At 38.5% G+C, this 24,531-nt stretch overlaps 1 protein-coding gene and 1 long non-coding RNA gene across 2 annotated transcripts; one reads left to right on the top strand and one right to left on the bottom strand.

The window, feature by feature from the left end:
- Nucleotides 1-12,751: 12,751 nt before the first annotated feature.
- On the bottom strand, nucleotides 12,752-13,534 carry LOC112212651. The gene is made up of 2 exons (XR_002946478.2): nucleotides 13,335-13,534; nucleotides 12,752-13,241 (listed from the first exon to the last, which is right to left on the bottom strand). It is a non-coding gene; the product is annotated as an uncharacterized LOC112212651 (long non-coding RNA).
- A 578-nt stretch (nucleotides 13,535-14,112) lies between these two features.
- On the top strand, nucleotides 14,113-14,660 carry LOC105680608. The gene is made up of 2 exons (XM_024366914.2): nucleotides 14,113-14,286; nucleotides 14,351-14,660. The coding sequence occupies exons 1-2, from the start codon at nucleotides 14,147-14,149 to the stop codon at nucleotides 14,658-14,660; spliced, it is 450 nt and encodes a 149-aa protein (XP_024222682.1). The 5' UTR covers nucleotides 14,113-14,146.
- The last annotated feature ends 9,871 nt before the right edge of the window (nucleotides 14,661-24,531 follow it).

Genomic DNA, 24,531 nt, shown 5'->3' with positions numbered 1-24,531 from the left:
CAACTCACGTTTTCAAAGTCGGTGCCCCCAATTACTTCAAAACTACTACACCGATCCTTTTGAAATTTTGAAAACTACTTCTGTACATAATTTGCGACATAACGCTGCAGAGATTTTTCAAATTTGTTAACTATTTTTATTTTACAATAACAAATTAGCTGCAAATTTTCACACAAAATCGCGTTTTTGCCTTCAAAGTGTTCCAAAAAAGTGAAAAATTGAAATTTCGAAAAATCCCCGCAGCGTTACCTGGGGAAAAGTATTATCTAACGAATAAACTTTAACTTTTTGATTTCAGATGATCCAGTACCAAGTTATGAAGGGCACCGCAAGTATACTCTTTTCCGAGACACGTCCGAATAATTGCTGCCATTGCCGTATTTTTTAATATTTCTCCGTGAAAATTTTATACAATATTCTTCGAATGTCGTACTTTAATGTACTATTGGTTTTAAAAAAGAGATTTTAACTGTGTCGTCACAAACAATTCACAAAAACATGCCTTTTTTTGTACGAATTAACCTTAATCCCCCCCTTAATCAAGAGTTAGTTGCGAGAAGTTCAGTATTTGCAAATGATCAGTTGAGTCGACAACAAGTTTGGGGCAACAGTTCCAATACGGCCCAGGCAACACGTGTTAGTAACATTAATAAACGCACCTTTAAATTAATACGCCGAGCAGTCCTTTGGCACTTTTCACGTTCTACAGCTCAAATTGGTAATCCCGACGTGATCTCAAGCGAAAGAGGTAAACGTGTTAGGCGATGTTAGGCGAAAGTGTCGGCAAGGAAGTGTCAGCGACGAATGCCACTGACAGTGTGGACACGGTGGGCAATAATTCCGCATACCATAATTTTGACTGCAAGAAGTCATGCTGTTGTTTATCCTGTTATTATAGAAGCGCAGTTCGAGTCCGCGCGCATCGTGAGGGACAAAGCAAAATTTAACATCGCCATCGCGAATCTAGGGGAACGATATATATGTCGGAGAAGGGTCGCCAGGATGGTTGTGGGCGTTTGGTAGATCTTCCTTGGAATTGGCCATCGTTGCGGTGTCACGCGAGTACGGTCAACTCACGCGAGAACGAACACTACCGGCACGACAATCAACAGCGGTCGGTGGGCACTCGCGAGGCTCGTGACGTCGGTCTTAGGCTTGGTAAGGAATCCACGGTCAACGGGAGGATAAATGGACTAACTCAAACGTGTACTGATCGTAAGGCGCTACTTCCTTCCTCGATGAGGTCTCAATCAAGAAAGAAACTTCGTCCCAACGACGCCACCGAGACAGCTCGGATCGACGTCGCTGGCGATTGGTCGATTTGGGACAAAAGCTGCCTCCCCATTTCCAAAAAAATCTTAATTGCCGAAAAACCCAGGTTTTATAGCGGGTCCTCGGGCTAACTAGACTTGTGCTATGTACGTGAGGCACGTGCCTCAACATTAGGTATTCATTGTCCGAAGGAACCGTTGGCATGCTTTACTGTCCGATACCTCTATGGGTATTTCCTTTAATGAGGGTCATAACATCACTCCACACCTTTGTTTGAGCACCCGTCCCGTTGACCACGGCTACGTTCGACGATGGGTAGTCGCCTTGAGCCCAAGTTTATTATCGCAAATCGCAAAAAGGTATGGTTGGGTAAAATGACGGCAACTTGTTTAATTACCACAGTGACCTTTAATTAAAATTGTACAGACTTTCCCAAGGTTCCAGGGGGGGGGGGGGGGGGGGGGGTGTTTCTTCGTCTCCGACATATAAAACAAGTCGAGAACATAGTGCTCGATCCGCCGTTGATGGGACTATACGACCGGTTGAAGAACGAACTTATCAAAAGACTGGCCGATTCGGACAGTACGAGAGTGCAAAAGTTGCTCGAAGAAATGGGAGATTGGACGCTGTTCCAGGGTTAGGATTATTGCTGGTCCCGGGATGTAACAACGACCTTGTGCTGCTACATTACCCCTTACCAGTGCTAACATTTTTCTTTTTTCTTCTTCCTTTTTTTTTACGAAGGCTGTTGAGTATTAGGATTGTGGTTGTTCCGCGCAGGTAGATCCTATGTGCTAAGCTTATTCTATTATTTACATTTATTTCCTTAATCTACTTAATGCTATGCATTTAACCTATTCGCTTAATTTGGTTAGTCTATTGACTTATTTATTTATAACCCGCTTGGAATCGCTCAGGAAAGCGGACTCCCTGCCCGCGTGCGTAGTGTGTCTACTTTTCAGATTCTCTTCGCTCCGAATTGCCCTTCGTTTCGATTATTTTGGGTTTTGGGCTGGATGAACGCGTCGTAGGTTTCTGAGCTAGTTTCGTCTTATCGTTCTTGCTCGATGTCGTCGGGTATAGCGGGTTTTAACTGGTCTATAGAAACTCTTAGCATCTTGTTGTTTATTTCTGTGGTAAAGTTTTTATCGTCTTGTTGTATCACCTATATGACCCGTGTAAAGGGTTTCTGGTTGCGTCGTGGTGCAAAAATATATGTCAAAGATGACACCGGAGCCTCTCCTCTGGAACCTCGGGAAAATCTGTACAATTGTAATTAAAGTTTACAGGTGTAATTAAACAAGTTGCCGTCATTCTACCCAATCATACTTGTTTGCGATTTGCGATAATAAACTTGGGCCCAAGGCGAACGTAGCCACGGTCAACGGGACGGGCGCTCCGTCTAACAAAGGTGCGGAGTGATGTTATGACCCTCATTACAGGAAATACCCATAGAGATATCTGACAGTAAAACATGCCAACGGTTCCTTCGGACATGCCAACGGTTCCTTCGGACAATGAATACCTGATGTTGAGGCACGTACACAGCACAAGTCCAGTTAGCCCGAGGACCCGCTATAAAACCTGGGTCTTTTCGGCAATTAAGATTTTTGCAAACGGACAGGCAGCTTTTGTCCCAAATCGACCAATCGACAGCGACGTCGATCCGAGGATCTCGTGTACTTAGACAACCCACCAGAGTTTACCTCGGTGGCGTCGTTGGGACGAAGATTCATTCTTTATTAGCGCCTTACGATCACGTACACGTTTGAGTTAGAGCAAGTCTATCTATCTTCCCGTTGACCGTGGATTCGTTATCGAGCCTAAGACCGAGTCTCGCGAGTGCCCATCCACCGCTGTTGATTGTCGCGTCGGTAGTGTTCATTCTCGTGTTAGTAGACCGTACCCGTGTGACACCGCAACGATAGCCAATTCCAAGGAAGATCTACCAAACGCTCACAACCCTCCTTGTGACCCTTCTCCGACGTATGTATGGCGATGACGCGAGTTCGCGGAAAATGAAAAGTTTCTTCATGCCATGTCATGCGATCGGGTGTGACTTGATTTTTTCGATTCGCTCTTTTAACCGGATCGCGTATTTTGAGTTTGCCTGTTGATCCGCTGGTAAAAAGAATTCTGCCGGCAACTGTATTCCGGTGCCGTAAACCATTTCGGCTGCCATTGCATCCAGGTCCTCCTTAATGGTGGTTCGTATACCGAATAAAACGATTGGTAAAATTTCTATCCAGTCGTTCGTATCGTGGCATTTGATTGCTGCTTTTAATTGCCGATGTAACCGCTCTACCATCGCATTGGACGCGAAATGATAGGCCGTCGTGTGCAAATGTTTGATGCTGAGCAACCGTCATAATTCTTCAAATGGTTAGAACTTGAATTGGCGTCCGTGATCGAATGTTATTCTTTAAGGTATGTCGAAACGAGCTATCTAGGAAGAAAGGAGGGCTGAAGCAACGATTGACGCCTTCCATATCGGCGATGGAGATGGTTTCGGGCCAACGTGGAAAAGGTCGATACACGTTAGACAATATCGGTAGCCTTGAGAATATTACATCACGATAATGTCTGAGATGGTGATAGTGCTACTGTTGGTGTAGATGTCGTTGGTGAGGTACTGCTGCTTTCTTCTCATTTAGATGTAGCGAAAGAAAAAATCGGACTAGGGACGCCGGGATTTGAACCCGGGTGCCAAACGTTCGTAACCAAAGACGCTAACTACTGCGATGCAGTCGTCCGGTCGTAGTTGTTATCAAGTGCCGTTACACGTCTATGTGTATGTGTTCAAAGCGGTATGCCAAAGCTCCGAATGTTCCGACAGGTATGGATACATGCTTGACCTTACACCGCTGACACAGGATACATTGCCGTGTCCAGTTTCGACTATTCTTGTTCATCGACGACCAGACGAAACGCATCGTCAGCAGGTTCTGTGTATCTCTGGGTGGAAAAGTTCATGTAGCGAATTGAATACGCTGCCGCAAGGGTTTTGGTACATACGGTCGTACGACTTCACTCGTTACATCGCAAAATATTTCCACGTTTTGGTCGAGGAAACGTACCTTTTTTAGCTGCAACGCGCATGTGCCAGAGTTGACGATTTCGTGTAACTGGGTATCATTCTCTTATGTGGCTGTGAGAATTCGGTGTTCTACGGATTTCCCTATCGCTTCGATTCGGGATAAAACGTCGGCTACGTTGTTATCTAGGCCTTTAATATACCAGGTGTCGGTCGTAAACTGCCGAATATAATCGAGTTGTCAGAATTTGCGCGGCGAACACTTATCGAGATTTTGGTTAAACGTGTATGTGAGAGGTTCGTGGTCTATAAAAATCACAAAATTTCTCCCTTCCATGCCGTGTCTAAACCGTTTAATGCGGTGTACATCGCAAGTACTTCGCGATCATACGCGCTGTACTTTCGCTACGTGGAAGTCAGAGATTTCGTAACGAATCCCAGCGGCTGCCTTGTGTCGTTCTGAGGCTGACTGGCGCACCTGGTATCGAATGGACTAATATCGCGGTGTCTGCGAGGTTCTTTACGCCTTTTAGCATTTCCTTTAGCGGTTGAAAAATATTCGCGGCCTCGGGAACGTCGGTAGAAATTAATAATACCGAACTTTTACTATTGCATCCACGCGTTCGTCTAGCGGTTTTATTCCATCAGCGTGTATTCCAAAAATGTGATTTCATTCGCACCGAAATTACATTTCGCGGGGTTTGTTACCACGCCGTAATCGTTTAGACGTTTAAACAGCGTTAGCTAATGTTCGCAGTGTTGCTTCTCGTCTTTCGAGGCTATCAGGAAATCGTCCTAAACAAAATCTAAATCGCGCGTAATTTCGACTAAATCGACGAATCTTTGATATGTTTGTGCCGCGTTGCGAAGTCCGAACATGGTATTTACTGCCTCGAATAGACCGAACGGGGTTGCGATCGCTGTCTTTTCGATGTCCTCGGGTGCTATTGAATTTCGGGTCCTCGGGAATTTGATAGTACGTGCGGATGAGGCCGATTTTTGAAAATATTCACTTACCATGCAGTTGTTGCGCGAAATCTTCGATATGCAGCGGCGAATACCTATTGGGTATGGTACGGGCGTTCAGCGCCCGGTAGTCGCCGCAGGGTCGTAGTCCTCCGTTTTCTTTGGGGATGACGTACAGGGGTAACTCTCATGGCTTAATCACTCCTTGTTCTAACATCATTTCGAATTCCGCCTTCACCTGTTTGAGGCATGTCGAGGCTTGCTGTAGACCGGTGGTTCTGGTGTCGTCTTGATGTGACGTTTTACACCGTGCCAGTTCCTGTTACGTTCGGGAATTCTGCTAGGAGTTGTGGTACATTGATTCACCGATGATCGTTTTTATCGACGCTATGTCGGCCTTGGCCGGGTATCCTGTCGACGACAATAGTAAGTATTACAAACATAGTAGATAGTATTGATGAATAACGGGTGAAATACAGGGGGAAATACGGACTCACTATGTAATAGTCCCTTATTACCCAATAAAAATAAAATAATTATTAGTAATTAATAAATAAAATTTTGAAAGCAAAGGAAGAAGTTTTAAATTAGATGACTAGGTCATAAATTGAATAAAGAAGTATAGAAAAACATGCTTAAGTAATGCCGAAAGGCGGTGCCGACGTGATTTGAGTACTTATCAACCCTCTATTTACTACAGGCGACTACAGTCGCTCTTCATAAAATGTCACATATTACGAGCGACTATAATCGCTCTGTATAAGATGCCGCGTATTGTACATATGATGAGCAACTGGAGTTATTGCACATCAAATATCTTACTTTAGACATGTAGCGTTAGTATTTTGTTTTGCATCATTTGTTTCTCACGGACGAAAAACTTCAATACAAACCAAACCAAAGCAAATCAAATGCCAAATCAGTTTCGAGACACTTGTTCGAATATTCGTAGCGAATAAAGTTAGCGCTTACTGAAGATAGATAATTAAATTAAATTTACTTCTTTTCCAACAACAGACAAAACAGTATGCTTTGTTGTTTTTCAAATTTGTTTACCTTTCTTTAGATTAATTATTTCTGGACAGATTTGATGTCACCCTTAAAATGATGACAAATAACAGAAAAGGACGTATTAACATAAATTGGAATTATTCGGAGCTATCAGAAGGCGATCAGATAAATTCAAATTTGGTACGAGAAAGATGTAATACAAGTAATAAAAGATTTCGAAAAATCATATTCAACAGGTCCGAATCCGAAGAAGACATTTCAACTGAATCTGGAAATTATATGGACTAACGAATTATTCCGGACAAATATTTATAAATTTCATTGCAAGCATTCGAGAATAAAAACATCAGTTAGTTATTCGGCACAAGTTTTAGATTTTTTTCAATTACTCTGCTCCGAAAACTTCATAAATTTCATTGTTGGTGCGACAAACGGTTATCGGAATAGCGTTGATGAGGATGCTAATACGACAAATTCCCGAAACACTTCTCTCCCAGAAATGTATTGCTTTCTCACAATCAAATTATTAATGTCGCAAAATAAAAAAAAAAAAATTCATTGTGTATGAATCTTCCCATCGGTCAGGCGGCCCGAGACGTTTGGGGGAAGCTAGACGAGAGGTGTGGGAGCGGTGGCGCTCCGACCTACTCGCCGAAGACCAGGTCCGTGGCCACCAGGCCGTTAGATCGGTTCTGCCAAATTGGGAGGCTTGGAGGGACCGCGGAGGGCTTCCGCTGTCCTTCGGGATGACACAGGTGCTCGCAGGACATGGAATATTCAGAGAATACCTGCAAAAAATCGGAAGAGAGGTGACGAACACCTGTCACCACTGCGGAGAGAGCGAGTCCATGAGGATTTGCCCATGTATAAAAAAAAATATTGTGAATACTGGTCTAACTAACGATGAATACTAACGATGAACTGTTGAAGACCAAAATTTTTGGAGAAGTTATGACTACAGATCGATTTTTATATTTGACGATCTTGCGCGTCGTGCACAGTTTTGGCGCGGCGGCTCGGTCAGTTGGGGTGCCGCTCTGGAGAAACCGCCCATAGCGAAAGGGTTAAAGACTAGGAAGAAGAGGGGCTTTTAGTGGGTAGAGGTGTTTCGATTTTGCCGAGTCCCACATAACCCAGTGTTACGGGCCACTGGGTATGCATAGTTGCATTTTCCCTTCCTCGCGCGCGCAGAAAAAGGAAATACTGGAAATTCCATCAAAATTGGTTTACGTTACTATAAACTACAAATGATTGAAAATGATGAAAATCACAGTTTTTTTGTGACTTTCGGCCTACAACTGGAATAAATCTACATTTTTGTCCATCTTTTGGTTCCTGTTGCTTGTTCCTGCATTAATCGATTTTGATAAGATTTTCAGCATGCATATAGGTAACATAAATCTTCAAAATGTGTCGTTTATATTTTCATTACAAGCCCACATAAAAAGTTGTAAAATTTGATCTGTACTTTTTCCTTCGTGATTCTGATCAATTACATTTCTCATAAATTTTTTTACACTAGTACTATTTTTTACTATCTAGTCAACTAATCCTCCTCCCCCCTCTCCAAAAAAGTTCGAGGTGAAAAGGTCAAGTGAGACCACTGGAGGAACTCAAATATAGACGTAACAGTACTAATATTGTTCAATCACTCGCGGAGAGACGCGATCGCGGAGAAGCGCATCAACAGGAGTCGTAAATTGCCGTTACGATTGTTCAATCGACGCCGCGAGATGATCAATCCCCTATTACGATTAGGATAATAGAGGTGGTTAATTGAATAGTACACTGATGTAACAAATTTCCGGTTGTGTTTTATTATGACACCTTGTATACAAGATGAGTTGAGTTAAAAGAAACAGTTGTGATGTTTGACTCGAACAGAATGTGCAACGTAAAGTCAGAGGATGAGAGGGCGAGAGCGTAAGAACGAATGGTTGATAAAACTGACTACGAATGAGTACGACCTGAAACTCCGTTTGGGTTGTCGCGTATGATGCTGTGTTGTGCCGACTGACTGTATTCGACTGACTTGAGTTGATCCTTGGTGAAGACTTCCTTGAGCTGGTGTTTTATCGAGACTCCTCGCTCTTATGTTTTTCCGAGGGAAAGCTTGATGTGGATGGGCCCTTTGAGCGAAGAACGCGGATTCGTTATTCCCTTTCGTCATTGAAGTGAGGGTAAACGTCCGCGATGCCAATTGGTTATGACCCAGCTAATGAAGAAGGATATGAGGAAGTCTCCCACCAGCGTGCGTGGGGGTTAACTTCATTCCTGGGGAAAACCAGTCGTTTTCGGTGGACATGTGTTGGGGTTTCCCATTCGGTGGCTACCTGCTTTTCCCGTGATTTTTAAGAGCCTAATAAAATCAAAGACTTTTCCTAATCCGGACATGAACCGAAAATGCTTCTAGACAAATAGATTGGCAAATATATGGAAACAATTAAGCTAGAAGTTGACGTTTTATGGTGGGTCCTTAGGTTTATTGAGGGTCGGGAAGAAGGTAGGTGGAGCGCTGGCTGCCAGGTAGCGTCGGCTGGGGTGCAGATGTTCCATGCGACGTAACAAATATAATGATGAAATTCTTTGTTTACTTAAACTTTTGCTAATGTCGTTGTGAGATCTTTCTGTTTAAAACAAAATCAAACATGGTAATTATTTAGAAAGTATCCGTCATATTCGATTTCGATAATTTTGGAATATGTTGTAAAATTCAACGTTTTGAGCAAGGCAAGGGTTTCATTGCCACGCTGATCGAATCAACATCCTGTGTCCATTATCTGATTTGTGGTAGTTGCTTTCTACTTTTTAACCAACTTTTTCAGAATTCATTTTTCTTTCCCCTTTACAACGACCTCTAAAAAGTTAATGTATGATCTTTTTTATTATTTTATCGTAGTTTAAATGAAAAGTGTACCACCGTGTGTTGGCATACTTAACATGTAATGTCAATATATACATGTGTGGATGTCATAATTGAAGGGATTCGTTCTCCTTGATATATGTTTTGACTTCGCACTGAGTGTCTTGAAGAGGATTTTTAAACTTCTTCGAGTTGTTATAGATACTCCGATACTTTCCCCTTTTCAGCGCGTGTCAACTATATGGGCGCTCAGGACAAAATTAATAACTTCTAGACTAATCGACCTAAGTACCCTAACACCTTTTAAAAAATATATAAAGCTACAACGAGTGATGTATAGAAAAATATACGTTATCATTAAAAAAATTGTGATAATCCTGTTTTTTTATTTAATAACAAGTTTTTTGCACATTTACATTATTGCAATTTATTATTAACTAAATATCGACTAACTTTTGTCTAATAACTTTTTTTAACAATTTAGCGGAAATGCTTGAAGAATCGTGGCGATTATTTTACATAAGTAAATTTCAGAGAAGAGAGTCAAAACTTATTATTTGTTCAACATTTGTTTATTTATTTAAAAAAGATTAATATATACAATGCATATTAAATTATGTATAAACCATAATATTTCACTATCAGAAACAAAACAAGGACCAGGAATATCAGAATAAAAACTACAGAATAAATATAAATACACTCTGTAAGAAATGAATTCGGAAAAAATTAACGTAGATATGTAACACATTTGACTGCTCTTCTAAAACTGTAAGCGACATTTTTGGAATGAAAAAGCCATGATAGAATAATTAAGAATAAGGGATCGAAAGTTCAAAGTAACATAATATACGTAACTTTAGATAGTAAAATAACATAATCTAATTTGTCCTGCGAATGACGATAACATTGACATAACATATGAGAATAAAAAAATCGCGTAATAATTAAACTAATTGTAAATTTATAAAGGGAAATTATATGTTTACTATATTTTTGTTAGAGAAGAAAAAGAGATATTTCCTTTCAAAGGATAATGAATCAGTGGAATGGTCTGAGGTGAACTGTAGTAGTGGCGATAGTGCGCTACTGCTGGTGTAGAATCCGAGATAGGTTCTGCTGCTAGTGTAGACGCCGCTGCTGGGGTACCGCTGCTTTTCTTCTCATTTTTATATTGTGGAAGAAAAATCGGACTACGGTCGCCGGAATTTGAGAACCCGGGTCCCGAACGTTCGTAACCTAAGGCGCTAACCACTGCGCTGCCGTCGTCCGACGCGGTAGTCGAGTGCCAATACACAGGTCCAATAATTTAAATATATTTTCCATGCACTATTTAGATTTAATATTAATTCTTGGCATTCGACATGTTAATTCTATTGGCATGAATAATTTTTCATCGTCGCATGGAACCACATATTGTTTTTCTTTAGTACGTATGATGAGAATGAAGATGACGTTTGTTGAGACGAATTCAATGACCATTTACTGTTGTAATACGTTACAAATTCGTCAGTCCCTAAGAAATCAAGTGAGTCAAAGTCGCTGGCTACTACCTATTAGGTTGCTATAAACACTGTAAACAAATATCGAATTTCTTATTTGCTATGATGCTTCTTAAATTACCAAACAAAATTACTGACTCGTGAAAATTCACTACAGTTGACATACTTCAATCGAAGTGTTGGAATAATAAAAATTTGTATGATAGTTTTATTTTATTTTGTTTGGTGCTTTAATTTTTTTATTAAACTTCGTTTCCGGGCACCAATCTTTTTTAACGTGTTTTGCATTTTCTGAGAGTACTCGATGAATAGGGATTATGACACGTCATACGTCACACGACGTGTGACCACATCTGAAATATAACAGTTTTTAGCGTATTTTAGAGGGAAAATTCCAGGGACCGTTTGTGTATAAAAGCCTAGTCTACATTGACAATTGTCGGCAGACATGCACTCATAGTCAATCTATACTATATGTCACTCCCGCTGTGCGATGATCAGATTTATGATTCGGTATTTAATATTGTGGCAAGGAAAGTAGAAAGTTTTAAAATATATGCTGTTTATCGAGATGTCGTAAAGAATTGTTCAGAGATCCAAAAAAGGGCAATTTCAGTTTTTTTATGGAACTATACAGTTATTAATACATTAAACAATCTGTCGTGATATTTCCTATAGAAAGCCATTCCTTCTGTATTTATATCCAAAAACTATTAGTATTGTTACGGGCTGTACGGCTGTACGGGCTGAAATCTGTCCTTCGGTCGGGACGTCCGCTAGCGGTGCAAACATCATAGGTCGGCCCGCAGTAATCCTAAGGCACGGTCATAAAACGAAATATCATTTTATGTTTTAACTGCACTACCCGCTAGACCTAAACGCTAGATTCATTTAGTTATCCAAATTAGGCATATGCACTTACTTATAATACTTATAAATTGTACTTATCTATAATAAGCATTAACTTATTATAAATAAACAGCCATGTCACTGCGCCACGCCAGAAAAATTACCGAAAATTCTCAACGCGAGAATTGATTGTAATTTCAACAAATAAATAAAAAAAAAATGTTTTAACTGCATGGCCCTCAATTGCTGCAACGTAGAGGTCGATTCGAGCCATTCCTTAGGGCCATTATTCCAACCAATAAAAAATCGGGGAAACTTTGTTTTTCCTATTTATCCCGGGATTTCCACTCGTAACTGACCTATAATTTAAATACCTCCGTCACAGAACAGGAGTTTTTAGTTTTAGTCTTCAATTTGATCTCTGATCAGTCACTGTACGCACGTGTATCATATACTCCGTCTTAACTTGTATTCTGTCTGTTGACATATTCACCGTTCTATTGAATGTTAAATCCATTAAGTTGTTGGAATAAAGTATACATTGTAACCTGTTACTGCAGTGTTATAATCGATTCAACCACCTCTATTATTCTGAACGAAATAGGGGATCGATCATTTCGTAGCATCGATGAGATAATCGTAACGGGAATTTACAACTCCTGTTGATGCGATCTACGGGGAACGCGTCTCTCTGCAAACGGTCGAACAAGTACCAAACAAAAGAAAATCTTTTCACCATTTTAATATTAATTATTTATTTTATTAATTATTTAATTAATTATTTCTAACTCTAAAGGTGGACGTAATGTACTTATTGCTTAAAAGCCCATGCGTATCATTCCTTTGATGTATTGCGTATCAAAATGTAATCCAAAGATACAGAACAAACCGATCTGTCATTTGTCAGTTTTTATGTTCGCGAAATTATATTCAGGAACAAATTCTATATGTTTGCCACTCAAAATTTCTGACACAGATTTTGTAAATTACCTTTAAGGTTATCGAAAACAGATTTTTTGGATATAACAACGATTCCAATAATAAGTTCATAAAAAGTTTGCTCTAAAAATTGTAGGTATTAAAGATATCTATCAAATGAGGCATCACACGTTAAGAATGGTTAAGTCGTAAATAAATAAAAACTACCCGAAATCGCATTATTTTCAATTGTCAATTATTCACGTAAAATTGAGAATAAGAAGTAGAAACTTTATGAAAATATAGTTTTGGTCATTCTGAAAAGTATGCAAAATCTCATGTTCAAATGTTTATTAGTTTTTGCAAAAAACTATTTAACAACTAAAGAGGAATCTTGATTGCACACTCGTCATTCCCACTATGAAGAGAAGGTTCCCCTGGCGAAAAACTCGACGGCCCGCCACGATCGTGTAGTATGACATGATCCAATGTCGGATATCGTTGAGACAATGTACCTGGGTATTAATTTAAAAATGAAACCAAATTATATCGTATTTGGTGTTATTTTAATAGAAAAATATAGGAAGCATGTTGGTAAAAGTTTTATTGATCAAAAATTAAAATAAAAAAGTTTGATTTTTGAGTTAAAAGTCAACTTATCGCAATGCTTTAATATTTGTCGATCGCTTCGATTCTCGCTTTCTCTTTCACTCGAATTATCCTTTTCTACACGTCTAAGATCTCAATTTCCAGAAATAGAATCGTTTCTACATCTTCATTAATGCAATATTTGAGTTCTGATTTTTGTAGAATTATCGAGTATTTCCTGTATTATCAAAAAAGTACGAAATAATAGCTGAGGAAAAATTGCACCAAGAGACGAAGTTTTGCCATTTTTTTTCAATTAAAAAATACTCACGGTAGTGATATTTTAGCACTTTGATGATATCTTAGGATCTACGATAAAACAATTACGTAGTTTTTCTTTATTGAGCATCTACTACCGACTACACAGATAATGGCGAGCAACATTACTCGATCCAAGATAGGATATCGATGAGGCAACAATGCAACAATAAAACTTTTATATTATTGGCCCTGTTTTCATGAAACTTTCATCAATGTTTATTCAGGATGGTCTGGGATAGAAAAATAGATATGAACTTTTCCGCAGAACCGTACAATTAAATAGATTCTTGTGTATGCAGTGTGTGTTGAGGAAAATACTAAGTTGGTATGATCACTAGTTCCTACATGCAAAGTTGGTACGACTTCTAACGACGCCCTTTTGTTTTGGCGTCCGCCGCGTGTTAATTATCTGTGTATATCCGGTGTGATCATATGGCTGTACAGGTGGCGAAATACACAATAAAAACTGATTCTGTGTGAATCAATTAAATATCGAACTCCAAAACCTATTTAATAACAGGTTATGGGCCCAGGGCAGTGAAAATATTTATTGTTGAGTTTTTTGTTTCTGTAAATATCCGAGAAAAAGCTACGCCATGGCCCACCAGGAGAAGATGAGCGATGTGGGCAAAGATATGAATCTAATTCTCAATAGGGACAACTATGAGTACTGGAAGACGATGACGGAAGCTTCGATGGTTTTGCTGGACTGCTGGGATGCGGTGGATCCAGGATTGACTGCAGCAGAAAGGGTAAGACCCGAGTATGTTAAAATGGATAACAAAGCGGCGAAGGAGTGCCGGAAAGCACTAGAAGAGCGCCATGAGAGACTCACATCGATGGGCATTGCCTTGTGCCTGCGGGAACTGTGCACTATCGAGAAGACCCCTAGCATGGATATCTCCACGTACTGTGGGAAAATCACAAGTCCTGTGTGACAAGTTATCGAAAGCTGGTATCAAATTTGAGGAATATCCTACTGGACAAATTGTAAAAAATCCAAATAAATAAATAAAAAAAAAAGAAATTTGAGGATCATGTTGTGGCATTATTCATTTTGGCTGGCCTCGTGACAGATCCAAATTACTCGACGTATGTCAGAGTAACAAAGATTAATAAGGATCTGACCTCGAGGATGGTGAAGGCCGATCTTCTACTTGAAGAAAAAAGAATCGATGCGGCTGCGGAGTCGTTCGAGCAAGGCAGCGCAATTGCGACTAGAAGACAATGGAAGCCCAAGCCACATCAAAACAAATATGGTGTGAAGCTGAAGAACAGAGACACACATAACCAGAAGTGTTACAAATGTGGAAAATGGGGCCATATTTTGTACTAGTGTATCAGATAGAGAGGAGAACCCCAAGGAGAAGAAGAAACAAGAAGGAGAGGGGACCAGAATACCAGCCAAGTTCCAAATGACTCATCTCAACATTGATCTTATCCTCCATCAGCTGTTTGGAAAGAGGGAGATCAGTTACCTTGACTTAGGCGCCTCAAACCATATGACTCCAGATCGCTTTGTGGACTTTGCACCTGCGATGGGACATATCAGGATTGTTAAGGGACATCTGGAACTTAAGGGGAAGGGAATGATCATTGTGAAAATGGCTGAGCCCTGTGAGGGTTGAACCTTCTCTTTGTCAAACGCTCTGTGAGTATCTGACTGAGATGTAAATCTAATCTCGATCAGGCAGTTGGCAAAGAAGGGTGTTACTACCATGTGTAAAAAGGATGAGGCTATTGTAACACATGATGATGACTCAATATGTGGGTAAAATTAAGAAGAGCTTGTGTGGACTGAAGCAATCTGGGAGAATGTGGTTCAAACATATTTATAATATTTTGAAGGTATGAATCTAAACCCAGGTATGTGGATGATATTCTTACATTTGGAACAAAGACTGCGATCTGTATGTTCAAGACTAATATTAAGGCGAAACTAAATGTTAGGATGCTAGGTACTGACATTCAATTTTGGTCCATCCATCTGAGTAAGCCAAACAGCACTACTGTCGTGTTTGATCAATCTGTGCAGATAGACCAAATGCTAGCTCTGTTTGACATTACTCATGAGACTGAAGTGTCAACACCACTAGCTAAGGAATATGAAGCTGGTTTTGATATTGGGTGCGATGAACCCTTTGACAATAAATTGTATGGATAGGCTGTTGGGCATATAATGTATACCGCTACTGTAGTGAGAGTTCTAAGCATGTTCAAGTCCATTATTTCTACGTTAAAAATTGCGTGTCGAAAGGTATATTAGATTATGTTTATGTGCCAAGTTCTGAGAATGTTGCTGATATTCTTACCAAAGTTTTAAATAGGGACAAGACTCAATATTTTACCAAAGCTATGGGGCTTGTAGAAACTATGATCAAAGGGGAATGTTGAGGAAAATATTAGGTTGGTATGATCACTAGTTTCTACATGCAAAGTTGGCATGACTTCTAACGACGCCCTTTTGTTTTGGCGTCCGCTACGTGTTAATTATCTGAGTGTATCCGGTGTGTTCATGTGGCTGTACATGGTGGTGAAATACACAATATAAAAACTAAATGTGTGTGAATCAATTAAATATCGAACCCCAAAACCTATTTAATAACAGTGTGCAACTAAACAGGACATATCCCTAACTTTGAGCCTAAATACATAGGTTCTTGTATATACTAACGTGCAACTAAACAGTGCAGATCCCTAATTTTATAGGTTCTTGTACATGCTAATGTGTGCCACCTTCAACACTTTGTCGCATGGAGCAGCACCTGTACTGTGAGAGAAAACTAGGCTACGAGCGCGAACATTTTTGTTTTCTCTCTGTATATATCTGCATATACGCACTACTCTCACTAAATCTGAATGATTTGTGCAGAATATAGATCATTCCCAATTGTAATTATGTCGACCATTGACTTAAATATAATTTCTACCCTCCTAGTACTGCTGATATCTTATTCTATACTGCAGCTATAATGTCGCATATGACATGAAAATAGTGTAAAGGGCTACGCAGCACCGGGCTGTGGAACACTTTTCTACGGTCACTTTTCCAGAAATCTATCGTATTCTTAGTCAACGATACGATAGCCGTAATTATACAAAAGAGCGATAAGCAGTAGAACGATAAAACAAGAGACTGCTGAGCGACAGAAAATACAACGAATTTATAGATTGACATGTAATATGCCATACAGCAGCTGAGCAACGAGTAACGAATTATTTGCAATATACATTGAAATCTATGGGTTCGATTTATTTTTTGTTGCTTAGCCCTCAGTTGTTTTGCCGCTTTGCTGTTTATCGCTTACTGCTTATCGATTATCGTTTTTCTGTATAATCACAGCCTAAGGTTCAAAACTTAAAGTAATATACTACATTCTTGTACAATCACATTATGTATTATGTTTCATATAATGTATTAAAAAAATAATAGTCACGGTATAATGCGGAAAATGTTGCAATTTTCCTATTTTACAGCATCATACATAAGTTAAAAGAATGTAGAGAACAAGATATCATTGCGTAATATTAAAAATTCACACATTTAATGATAAAATAATTTATTTATATATACATATGTAGTAACTTTTTGTTATTATTGTAGTATTATTGTGATCATGAAAATTTGTGGTCATTATATATGTATAGTAGTAACCGCTAGATTTAAAGCAGATTTAAATTGTTGCAAACAAAATTCTATTTAATTTAAATCGCGAAAATTACAATTGAAACGGGACATAGATATAAAACATACCTGAATTGCTTCGAGAAATTTATTTTTGCGACACGTTTCGTAATTTAATAAAATTGATGACATAGACGTATGGATATTCGAATGGTTTAACGAAGGGTTTCCATATTCGGTGGACACGGACGGTGAAGAGAAGGGTTTTGCACGGGCAAGTTTCGCCGCTATCAGATCCTTCTGTCGGCGACGTATCCGCGAATTTATTGCTCGGTTTCTCCGCAGAGGCGGGAAAGCACGATCTCTGCTCGAGAATTCCCTTTAGGATAGCGCCTTGTCCGTCAATTCCTCGCTATGGTCAAGACATTTGGTTTCCCTCATCGATTATCTGTTCCCCCTCGAGGTTTCCATGCAACCAGAATACTTCCCCGGACCACTAATCCATTTGCACAGGGGAAATGTTCGGAATTTTTTTTATCTTCACTCTCGAATTCTTCGGTAAGCTTTTATCTCTCGTATACATACATATAAGAGTGATAATATTATATGGTAGATTTCATTTTTAAGATTCGTATAGAAAGAATGCTGAAACAAGGTTTATTGAGAATATTTTGAGAATTTTAGTTTGTAATTTGAAGTATGCTAAAATGAACGAAAGAAGATATTGTGGTACTTCTGCTCATATGTATTCTGCTCATATGAATAGGGAGATCAGAAGTATTCTGATAATGGAATTTTTAGGTAATAGAATAATCACATTTTTGATATTAATGTTTCATTTGTCCAAATAGAAATCAAAGAAGCGTTAGTTTGTTTTAACCTGTAAGGGGTCTATATTTTTTTGACCGCTAGAGAACTACATCTTTTCGTACATAAGAAAGTACATGCTCATCATTCTAATTTGTAGTTTATACTCTAATGCATATAATAATAGCATTTGTAATAGAAAAGAAGAATTTCTTACTAGCAGATATTTTGTTAGGATAACAGTTTATTATAATGTATTATACATACATTCGAATAGTAAAACATTCAGATATTTTTCAATATGATTTTAAGTAACGGAGTAAAGGTTTCGGTTGTTTATTTATTTAGTATGTTAGATTTTTAGTATGTTAGATTATCGAAGATGTTTGATTTACTCTATTGCAGACGGTATGGTACACAGATGTTAAGGAATGATACTTGAATAATTTATTGGCTTTGAACACATAGGTTCATGAAACGTAGAAACATTCGTCTATTAATAACATTATCGGAAAAAAATGATTTCAACTAACCTTCTAAATTAATTTATTGCGTTATTTTGCTAGAATAGTTATCTTCTTACAATGATACGAGTCTGTGAAAGTTTTGATAATTACATCGAAATTTGTTGCAATTCAGAATTATTTATATTATACGTTCGATTTGACATACCTAACCAACCTGGAAATCTAGATTCATAAATTTTTTAAATAATATCGGTTGAAACAGATACGATCAAAATAATGGAGCCCGAAGGTAATATAATCTAAGAGGGCTCGGTTACGCGTACTCGTTTTCGAGCAATCGTCGCTAAAGACGAGTTTACATATCTCGACTTGGGACATCTTGACGTTAATAGCATGTTCCGTGGTGGATCTTGATAAATTTGCGTGCATGCTCTTAATTACTTTGCGCGGGTCGTTCGTTATTAAGTGTGCATCAATTATCATCGGGTCGATCGGATCCCGTGAACGGCGAGAAGATGATAGGTTCCATCACGTAAATACATCTTGCTCCAATTACACGCGGAAGATATGTCATCTCTGTAGAATACGGCCCTTAATTAGCGTAATGTTAGACGATGGTGATTTGAAACTCGAAGCATCTTTGTATATCAGATCACGTCAATTCACGTTAGTCCTTCGAACGACGATATTCGAATATCCTTATTAACATACTGACAACCATTTAATGTGCAAATTTGTTTCAGTAGAAAGATCAAGTTTGTAAATACCTTGATAAGATATCGAAAAGGGCCGCTTCGACGCTTTGAAAATGGAAGGAAGATATGGAAATCAAATTACACATAATTTACACTTTTCATTTATGAAGATTAATTTTAGATACTTAGTTAGAATCAAATATTTATTCGAGTTCCTTGCATTGCAATTTTAAAAATATGGTGAGTAGATTAGATTAATTTTATTCCATATTTTTTTATATCTTTCAGGACCTTTGTAACGAATTAATAAAGCACTTCTTTCTCAGTCCTATTTCTTTTACCTTAAGAAAAGAAACATTACATGAAAAAAAATTCCGATCTTTCGTAGGATTTCGTAACTTTCGAACCATCGACCAAGAACAGTGAGGTAGCTAAACGAGTGGAGTTTCTTGACTGACCAGGTATATTGAAGTTTTAAGTACTAAATATTTAGTAACACTCATATCATATGAAGGAAAGGAAAAAAGTATGGGTAAGCATTCTATAAATTTCTGATTTTATTCAATTGCAGTTTGTACAGGAAATAGTATTTCGTTTTATCGTGTCATCGCGAAAGTGAGTCGACTCGGCGCGGTGAGGATTAAATGATGATATCTCTTAGGCCGTGAGTATGTAGAGAAGCGATAAGCGGCAAGCAGTAAGCGATAAGCGGTAAAACGACGAAACAAGTGACGGCTGATTGTAAAAGCAAAAAATAAATCAAAACTATATAGATTTATATGGAATAAACCATACAGCAGCTGAGCGACGAGCGACGTCGTATTCACGAGTGGCTTTAACGAATTGCTCGAGTCTTTAAATCCGCGCAAACAGCTTTAGTTCTTTATTACCATGTTCTTGACAGGACAGCTATTAAGAGAATCGAAGTCGCTTGTGATTCTCCGCCACGTACATATATACTTTCTCCAGCTTTTTCCAGGCAGTTGGATCGATTGGATCGCTCGGTGAAAGAGGCGAGGTTAAAAGACGCGAAAAGAAGAGGGGAGAGACATAGAGGAAGAGATCCGGGAGAAAAAATCAAGACACGTTGGATCGGGCTACCGTAGTAGTTGAGTGGCAAAGAGTAGAAGGGAAAGGAGAAAGGAAGAAAAAGGGCGTCGCGTCGTGATAAAGTACGACAAGAAGAGACAAGGCGGGGGCAGGAAGAAGATGAGCGACGGGGTGGCGGCGTAGAGAGACGGGTTCGATGTCGGTGAATGGGGTAGATGAGTGAGAGTGAGAGGCCACGGTCGCAGCCTGCCGAGTTTCTTACAGCGCGGTGGGACAGAAAGATCCGCCACAAAAAAGGACCGCCCTGGCTGCGTGGACGCGCAGAATCTGCAATTATATCGCAAAAAAGGAGCCGAGTGTTCGGGACAAACTGCTTCCTGGCCCGTAAACAATGATGCCAAATAAGTCTGCGGGCATAAATCGTCGGTCGCCGCTAGCCAAGCCTTCGCTCTCGCACGAGCACCAACCATTCTCTGATTCCTTCCGAGACCAGAACCGCGTCCGAATCGCACGATAAAAAGCCAATCGATCGCTAAACTCTTTATTCCGCCGCGAGCTGAAAATTCGCCGGGATGGGAGGAACGCGATCGACCGAGGCGAATTCGGATTTATGAGTCCGTGTAGCCACGACGACTTGTTCCGTGAATATCGCGTTGCTAGGTAGTTTCTTACGTACCACAGGCTGGTTCCACGGTTGCATCCATTTTATTGTTTAACCCTTTCAGTACCTTATGAATTTTGTAAATACCAGCCAGAAATACCTGGAAAAATATGCGGAGAGAATTATTAAAATTAACATATTTTTCTTAAAAATGAAGATATCTTCCGGCATATTGTTTATTTTATTACTAAATATATGTAGTTTGCACGATAAAAAATTATTTTGCATAAATTAAAGTTCGTAATCAATGGCAAAGAAAAATGTTTTTCTCTGGAAACATTTTTGTATTTTTGAGAAAAAGATAACAGTTACATTTTATGAAATACAAAAGGCTTTACATTTTTAAAATAATAGTATACATCTCCTAAACGAAATATAAATAAATAAATGTTCTATGTTTTATGCAAATGACAGTGAAACCACTCTTCAGAACATTACAGTTCTTGATTTTGATCATTAGTTTCCGTGCTACACACCACACAGTTCCTCTCTTTTTTCAGGTAGTTTTCGAGTGTATATTGTCGAAGAACCAGTTCAAAAACGAGCGATTGAAATGCTGAGATGTTTCCCTTTTATTCAATTTTCACTCAACTTCTCAATTATATTTACAGTAAATTCGTATTTAGTTGGTGTTTTGATATTTGGATTTTCTCTGTATAAGATGTAGCAGTTTAGGACCATTCGCGAAATGATATTGAAAGTAACTTTTCCAGTATCTCGAGCTCCTACGCTCATTTATGTAAGTGTAAAGCATTTGGTCATTAGTATCAATGTCACCCATATATTTATTATATTGTGCAATAATTTCCGGATTCTCGACTCTTATTTCTGTTCCATAATGAATTGTTGTTATTTTCTAGGTTCTAGCAAAAGCGTGACTTGAAAGAAGAAGTATTAACCGTTTTTGTGATTTTTTTACGATATGCTGAAGCTAAAACTTTAATAGCTAAAACTTTAATTATTTCTAAAATAGATAACAATGTAAAATTTACGTAATTCCTGTAATATACAGGGTGGTTGGTAACTGGTGGTACGAGGGTGGTTGGTAACTGGTGGTACAAGCAACAAGGGGGTGATTCTACGTGAAAAAAGAAGTCGAAAATATAGAATAAAAATTTTTCGTTTGAGGCTTTGTTTTCGAGAAAATCGACTTTGAATTTTCACTCGGTACGCGTGCGATACGTTATAACGGATCTCACTGTGGATCGTTGTCTCGATAGAAAAATTAAAAAAAAAATTTTTATTCTATATTTTCGACTTCTTTTTTCACGTAGAATCACCCCCTTGTTGCTTGTACCACCAGTTACCAACCACCCTGTATATCTACAAACGATAAAGATTTTGAACGAGTGGGACTGAACTGAAAAAGTTAATAAACACGTGATATCTCGTATTGAGGTAGTTACCAAGTACAAACAATCAATTTGAGTATAACAGTTAAAAAATTCTATTCGAATGATCGACAAACAGTTGAACTTTCCAACAAAGATCATTCTGTCTAATTATTATATCCGGTACCACTAACTGATGATCATCTACGATATGGAAGAATTTCATCAATATTTGAAATCACTTTCTTGTCATCATTTGATTGCATCAAGGGGTTTGCTGATTGCTTGTCTTTGTCCAATATGACTAGATGGTTGGCTTTTTCTACAAGCCCATATTTGACGCACCTAATAAGTATCTTCATTTCATCGGTCGTTGTCTTCTCAAAATTCCGAAGATTTTCGGGAATTTGCTGTTCGGTTGCATATTTATTCGTTTCCGTGGAGAATAATGGTAGAAGCGATGTTGTGAAAAATAAATTAAAATAATCAATAGGTGCATTAGCAGTTAAAGGAATATGTTTTGGTCTAGTATGTTCTAAAACTGTTGGGTTCAGCTTCTTCTACACTCACTTCTGTCCATTCCAAATATCGGCTCAAGGTATTTTATGCGGATCCTGCGAAGCCAATATATCGCTACTTAGGTATTGAGAGGTATAATAATGTTCGCTAATAAAATGTTACAATAATTCTCACACTGTCCAAATTGAAGAAATAGAAAAAATTCTTTCGTTCAAAGTTTAATTTCGGAGAAAAGCAAGTTCGGAAAGCGAAAGCAACAGCAGCGCGATAAATCAACTACTAATTTATACCAAGTCTTCGAAGCTTAATTATCCTCCGTTATAATCTTTCACACCTTTTCTCCTGGTTTCTTCAGGAGGTACCGTTCGATTTTCTCTCGCAATCAAAACCGACGATCTAAGTTTCTCCACCCTTTAATATCTGACTGTTGCTGTCGAAGGTCGAGGCTGAACCTCCACGAAAGCTTATTAACTCCGTCCAACTTTCGGCTGTCGTAAATTAACATTTTATTCTTCGTGGCTCGATCCACGTACTGGTCTCGACGCAACAAACAAGCGTGAGATTATTTTAATGCTCGCTCGATTGAAATATAGCGTTCGATAGCTAATAGCATGGTCGTTCCACACGCCACACGATGATGAAAGGAGGTACCTAATTAATCCGGTGTATCGCGAGCTTCGTACTACGAATTCCACTCCCGTAAAGGAAGGAAAAAGGGTGAAGAAGAGACGCCCATTTTGTTCGCGTATCCGCTTGATTATGGAAGCTGTGTTAGCGCTTACGTAAGTAATTATAATGAGCCGGTTAATCTGATAGGATTTATCTTTTCTCGAGAAGGTGGAGTGAAGGTGAGCTTTCGAGCCGCTTTCCATTGTCAGTCGGTCAATGCCCACACCTGGTTAACGTGCTAATAAATTCCTAGCATCGCGTAATTATGGGTTAAAGCGCGAAATTTCACGCTCGTTCTCGCCTTCGAATTTTTCTCTCTGTTTTATATCTCCTTTTTCTTTTATTTTATATTTACTACCTTTTTCTATTTTGCTTGATTACTTATTTCTTGACTTCTTTATTTGGCCACGTTTCGTATATTTACGTTTGTTTACAAAAATTGTGAACAAATAATATGGTTCTTGGATTGACCCAGCATAGAATTTATGTAACGAGCGGTATAGAAATATATCATCGGGCATGGATTCATCTTTAAGTCATGCGAGGAGAAAATGATAAATGATTGCAAGAAACAATACACAGGATTTGCAGATATTTTGTTCGAGTGCTTTATTACAAGTTTTCACATTTCTATGCGTAGTCATGTATTAACAGTTTTCTAGGAATTTTGTCACTTTTGCATCTCTCATATCATTCCTCATCTATTCATATCATTCCAATCATTCCAAATTATTGTGTGATAAAATTGTCTCATGATTATGCTCAGTTCATTCATATTCCATTAACTTGTGATTAACGATCATACCAATTATTTTAATTGTTTTACAAACGTATGTACAACGTATCATTTTAATCTACAAATTTTAATCCACAAATGCGAATTACATACTGCTAAACTAGCTTCTATATCTATGCTGCTCTAAAAAAAATGTTCATAAGGGAATTGGATAGTATCGGGGGCGACATAATACAAAATAGGAGAGTCCTACGTCTTTCATGCGATAGTCTCTCATACTACACTAATGATTTATTGACACAAGTAGGTATAATTTTTTATAAAGAATACCAAGACGAATGCCTTAGAAATTATATGATTTCATGTCAGGAAACATATGTCATCTTCGTATAATCTCTCTTTGTCCTCTTATGGAAATACTAATAGCACTTGATTATGTCTTCGTTAAAACCATTCAATTCTTGTCTAAATGTGTTTTTTACAGCGGGTAATTTGCCAATAGGTAATTTATATTTAGGTATGGTGCAAAAATTGGACACCCTGTATATACACATATGTGTCATTATTAGATTGCCAGTGTTTATGCAAAAACGTATTTTGATATGTACTATTTTGCACATCACATATGTTTCGTATATTATCTTACT

The sequence above is a fragment of the Bombus impatiens genome, unplaced genomic scaffold, assembly GCF_000188095.3.
Source record: "Bombus impatiens unplaced genomic scaffold, BIMP_2.2 scf_0257, whole genome shotgun sequence".
Lineage (NCBI taxonomy): Eukaryota > Metazoa > Arthropoda > Insecta > Hymenoptera > Apidae > Bombus > Bombus impatiens.
The sequence above is the reverse complement of the archived record's forward strand: the minus strand, read 5'-3'. Positions and strand labels throughout refer to the sequence as shown.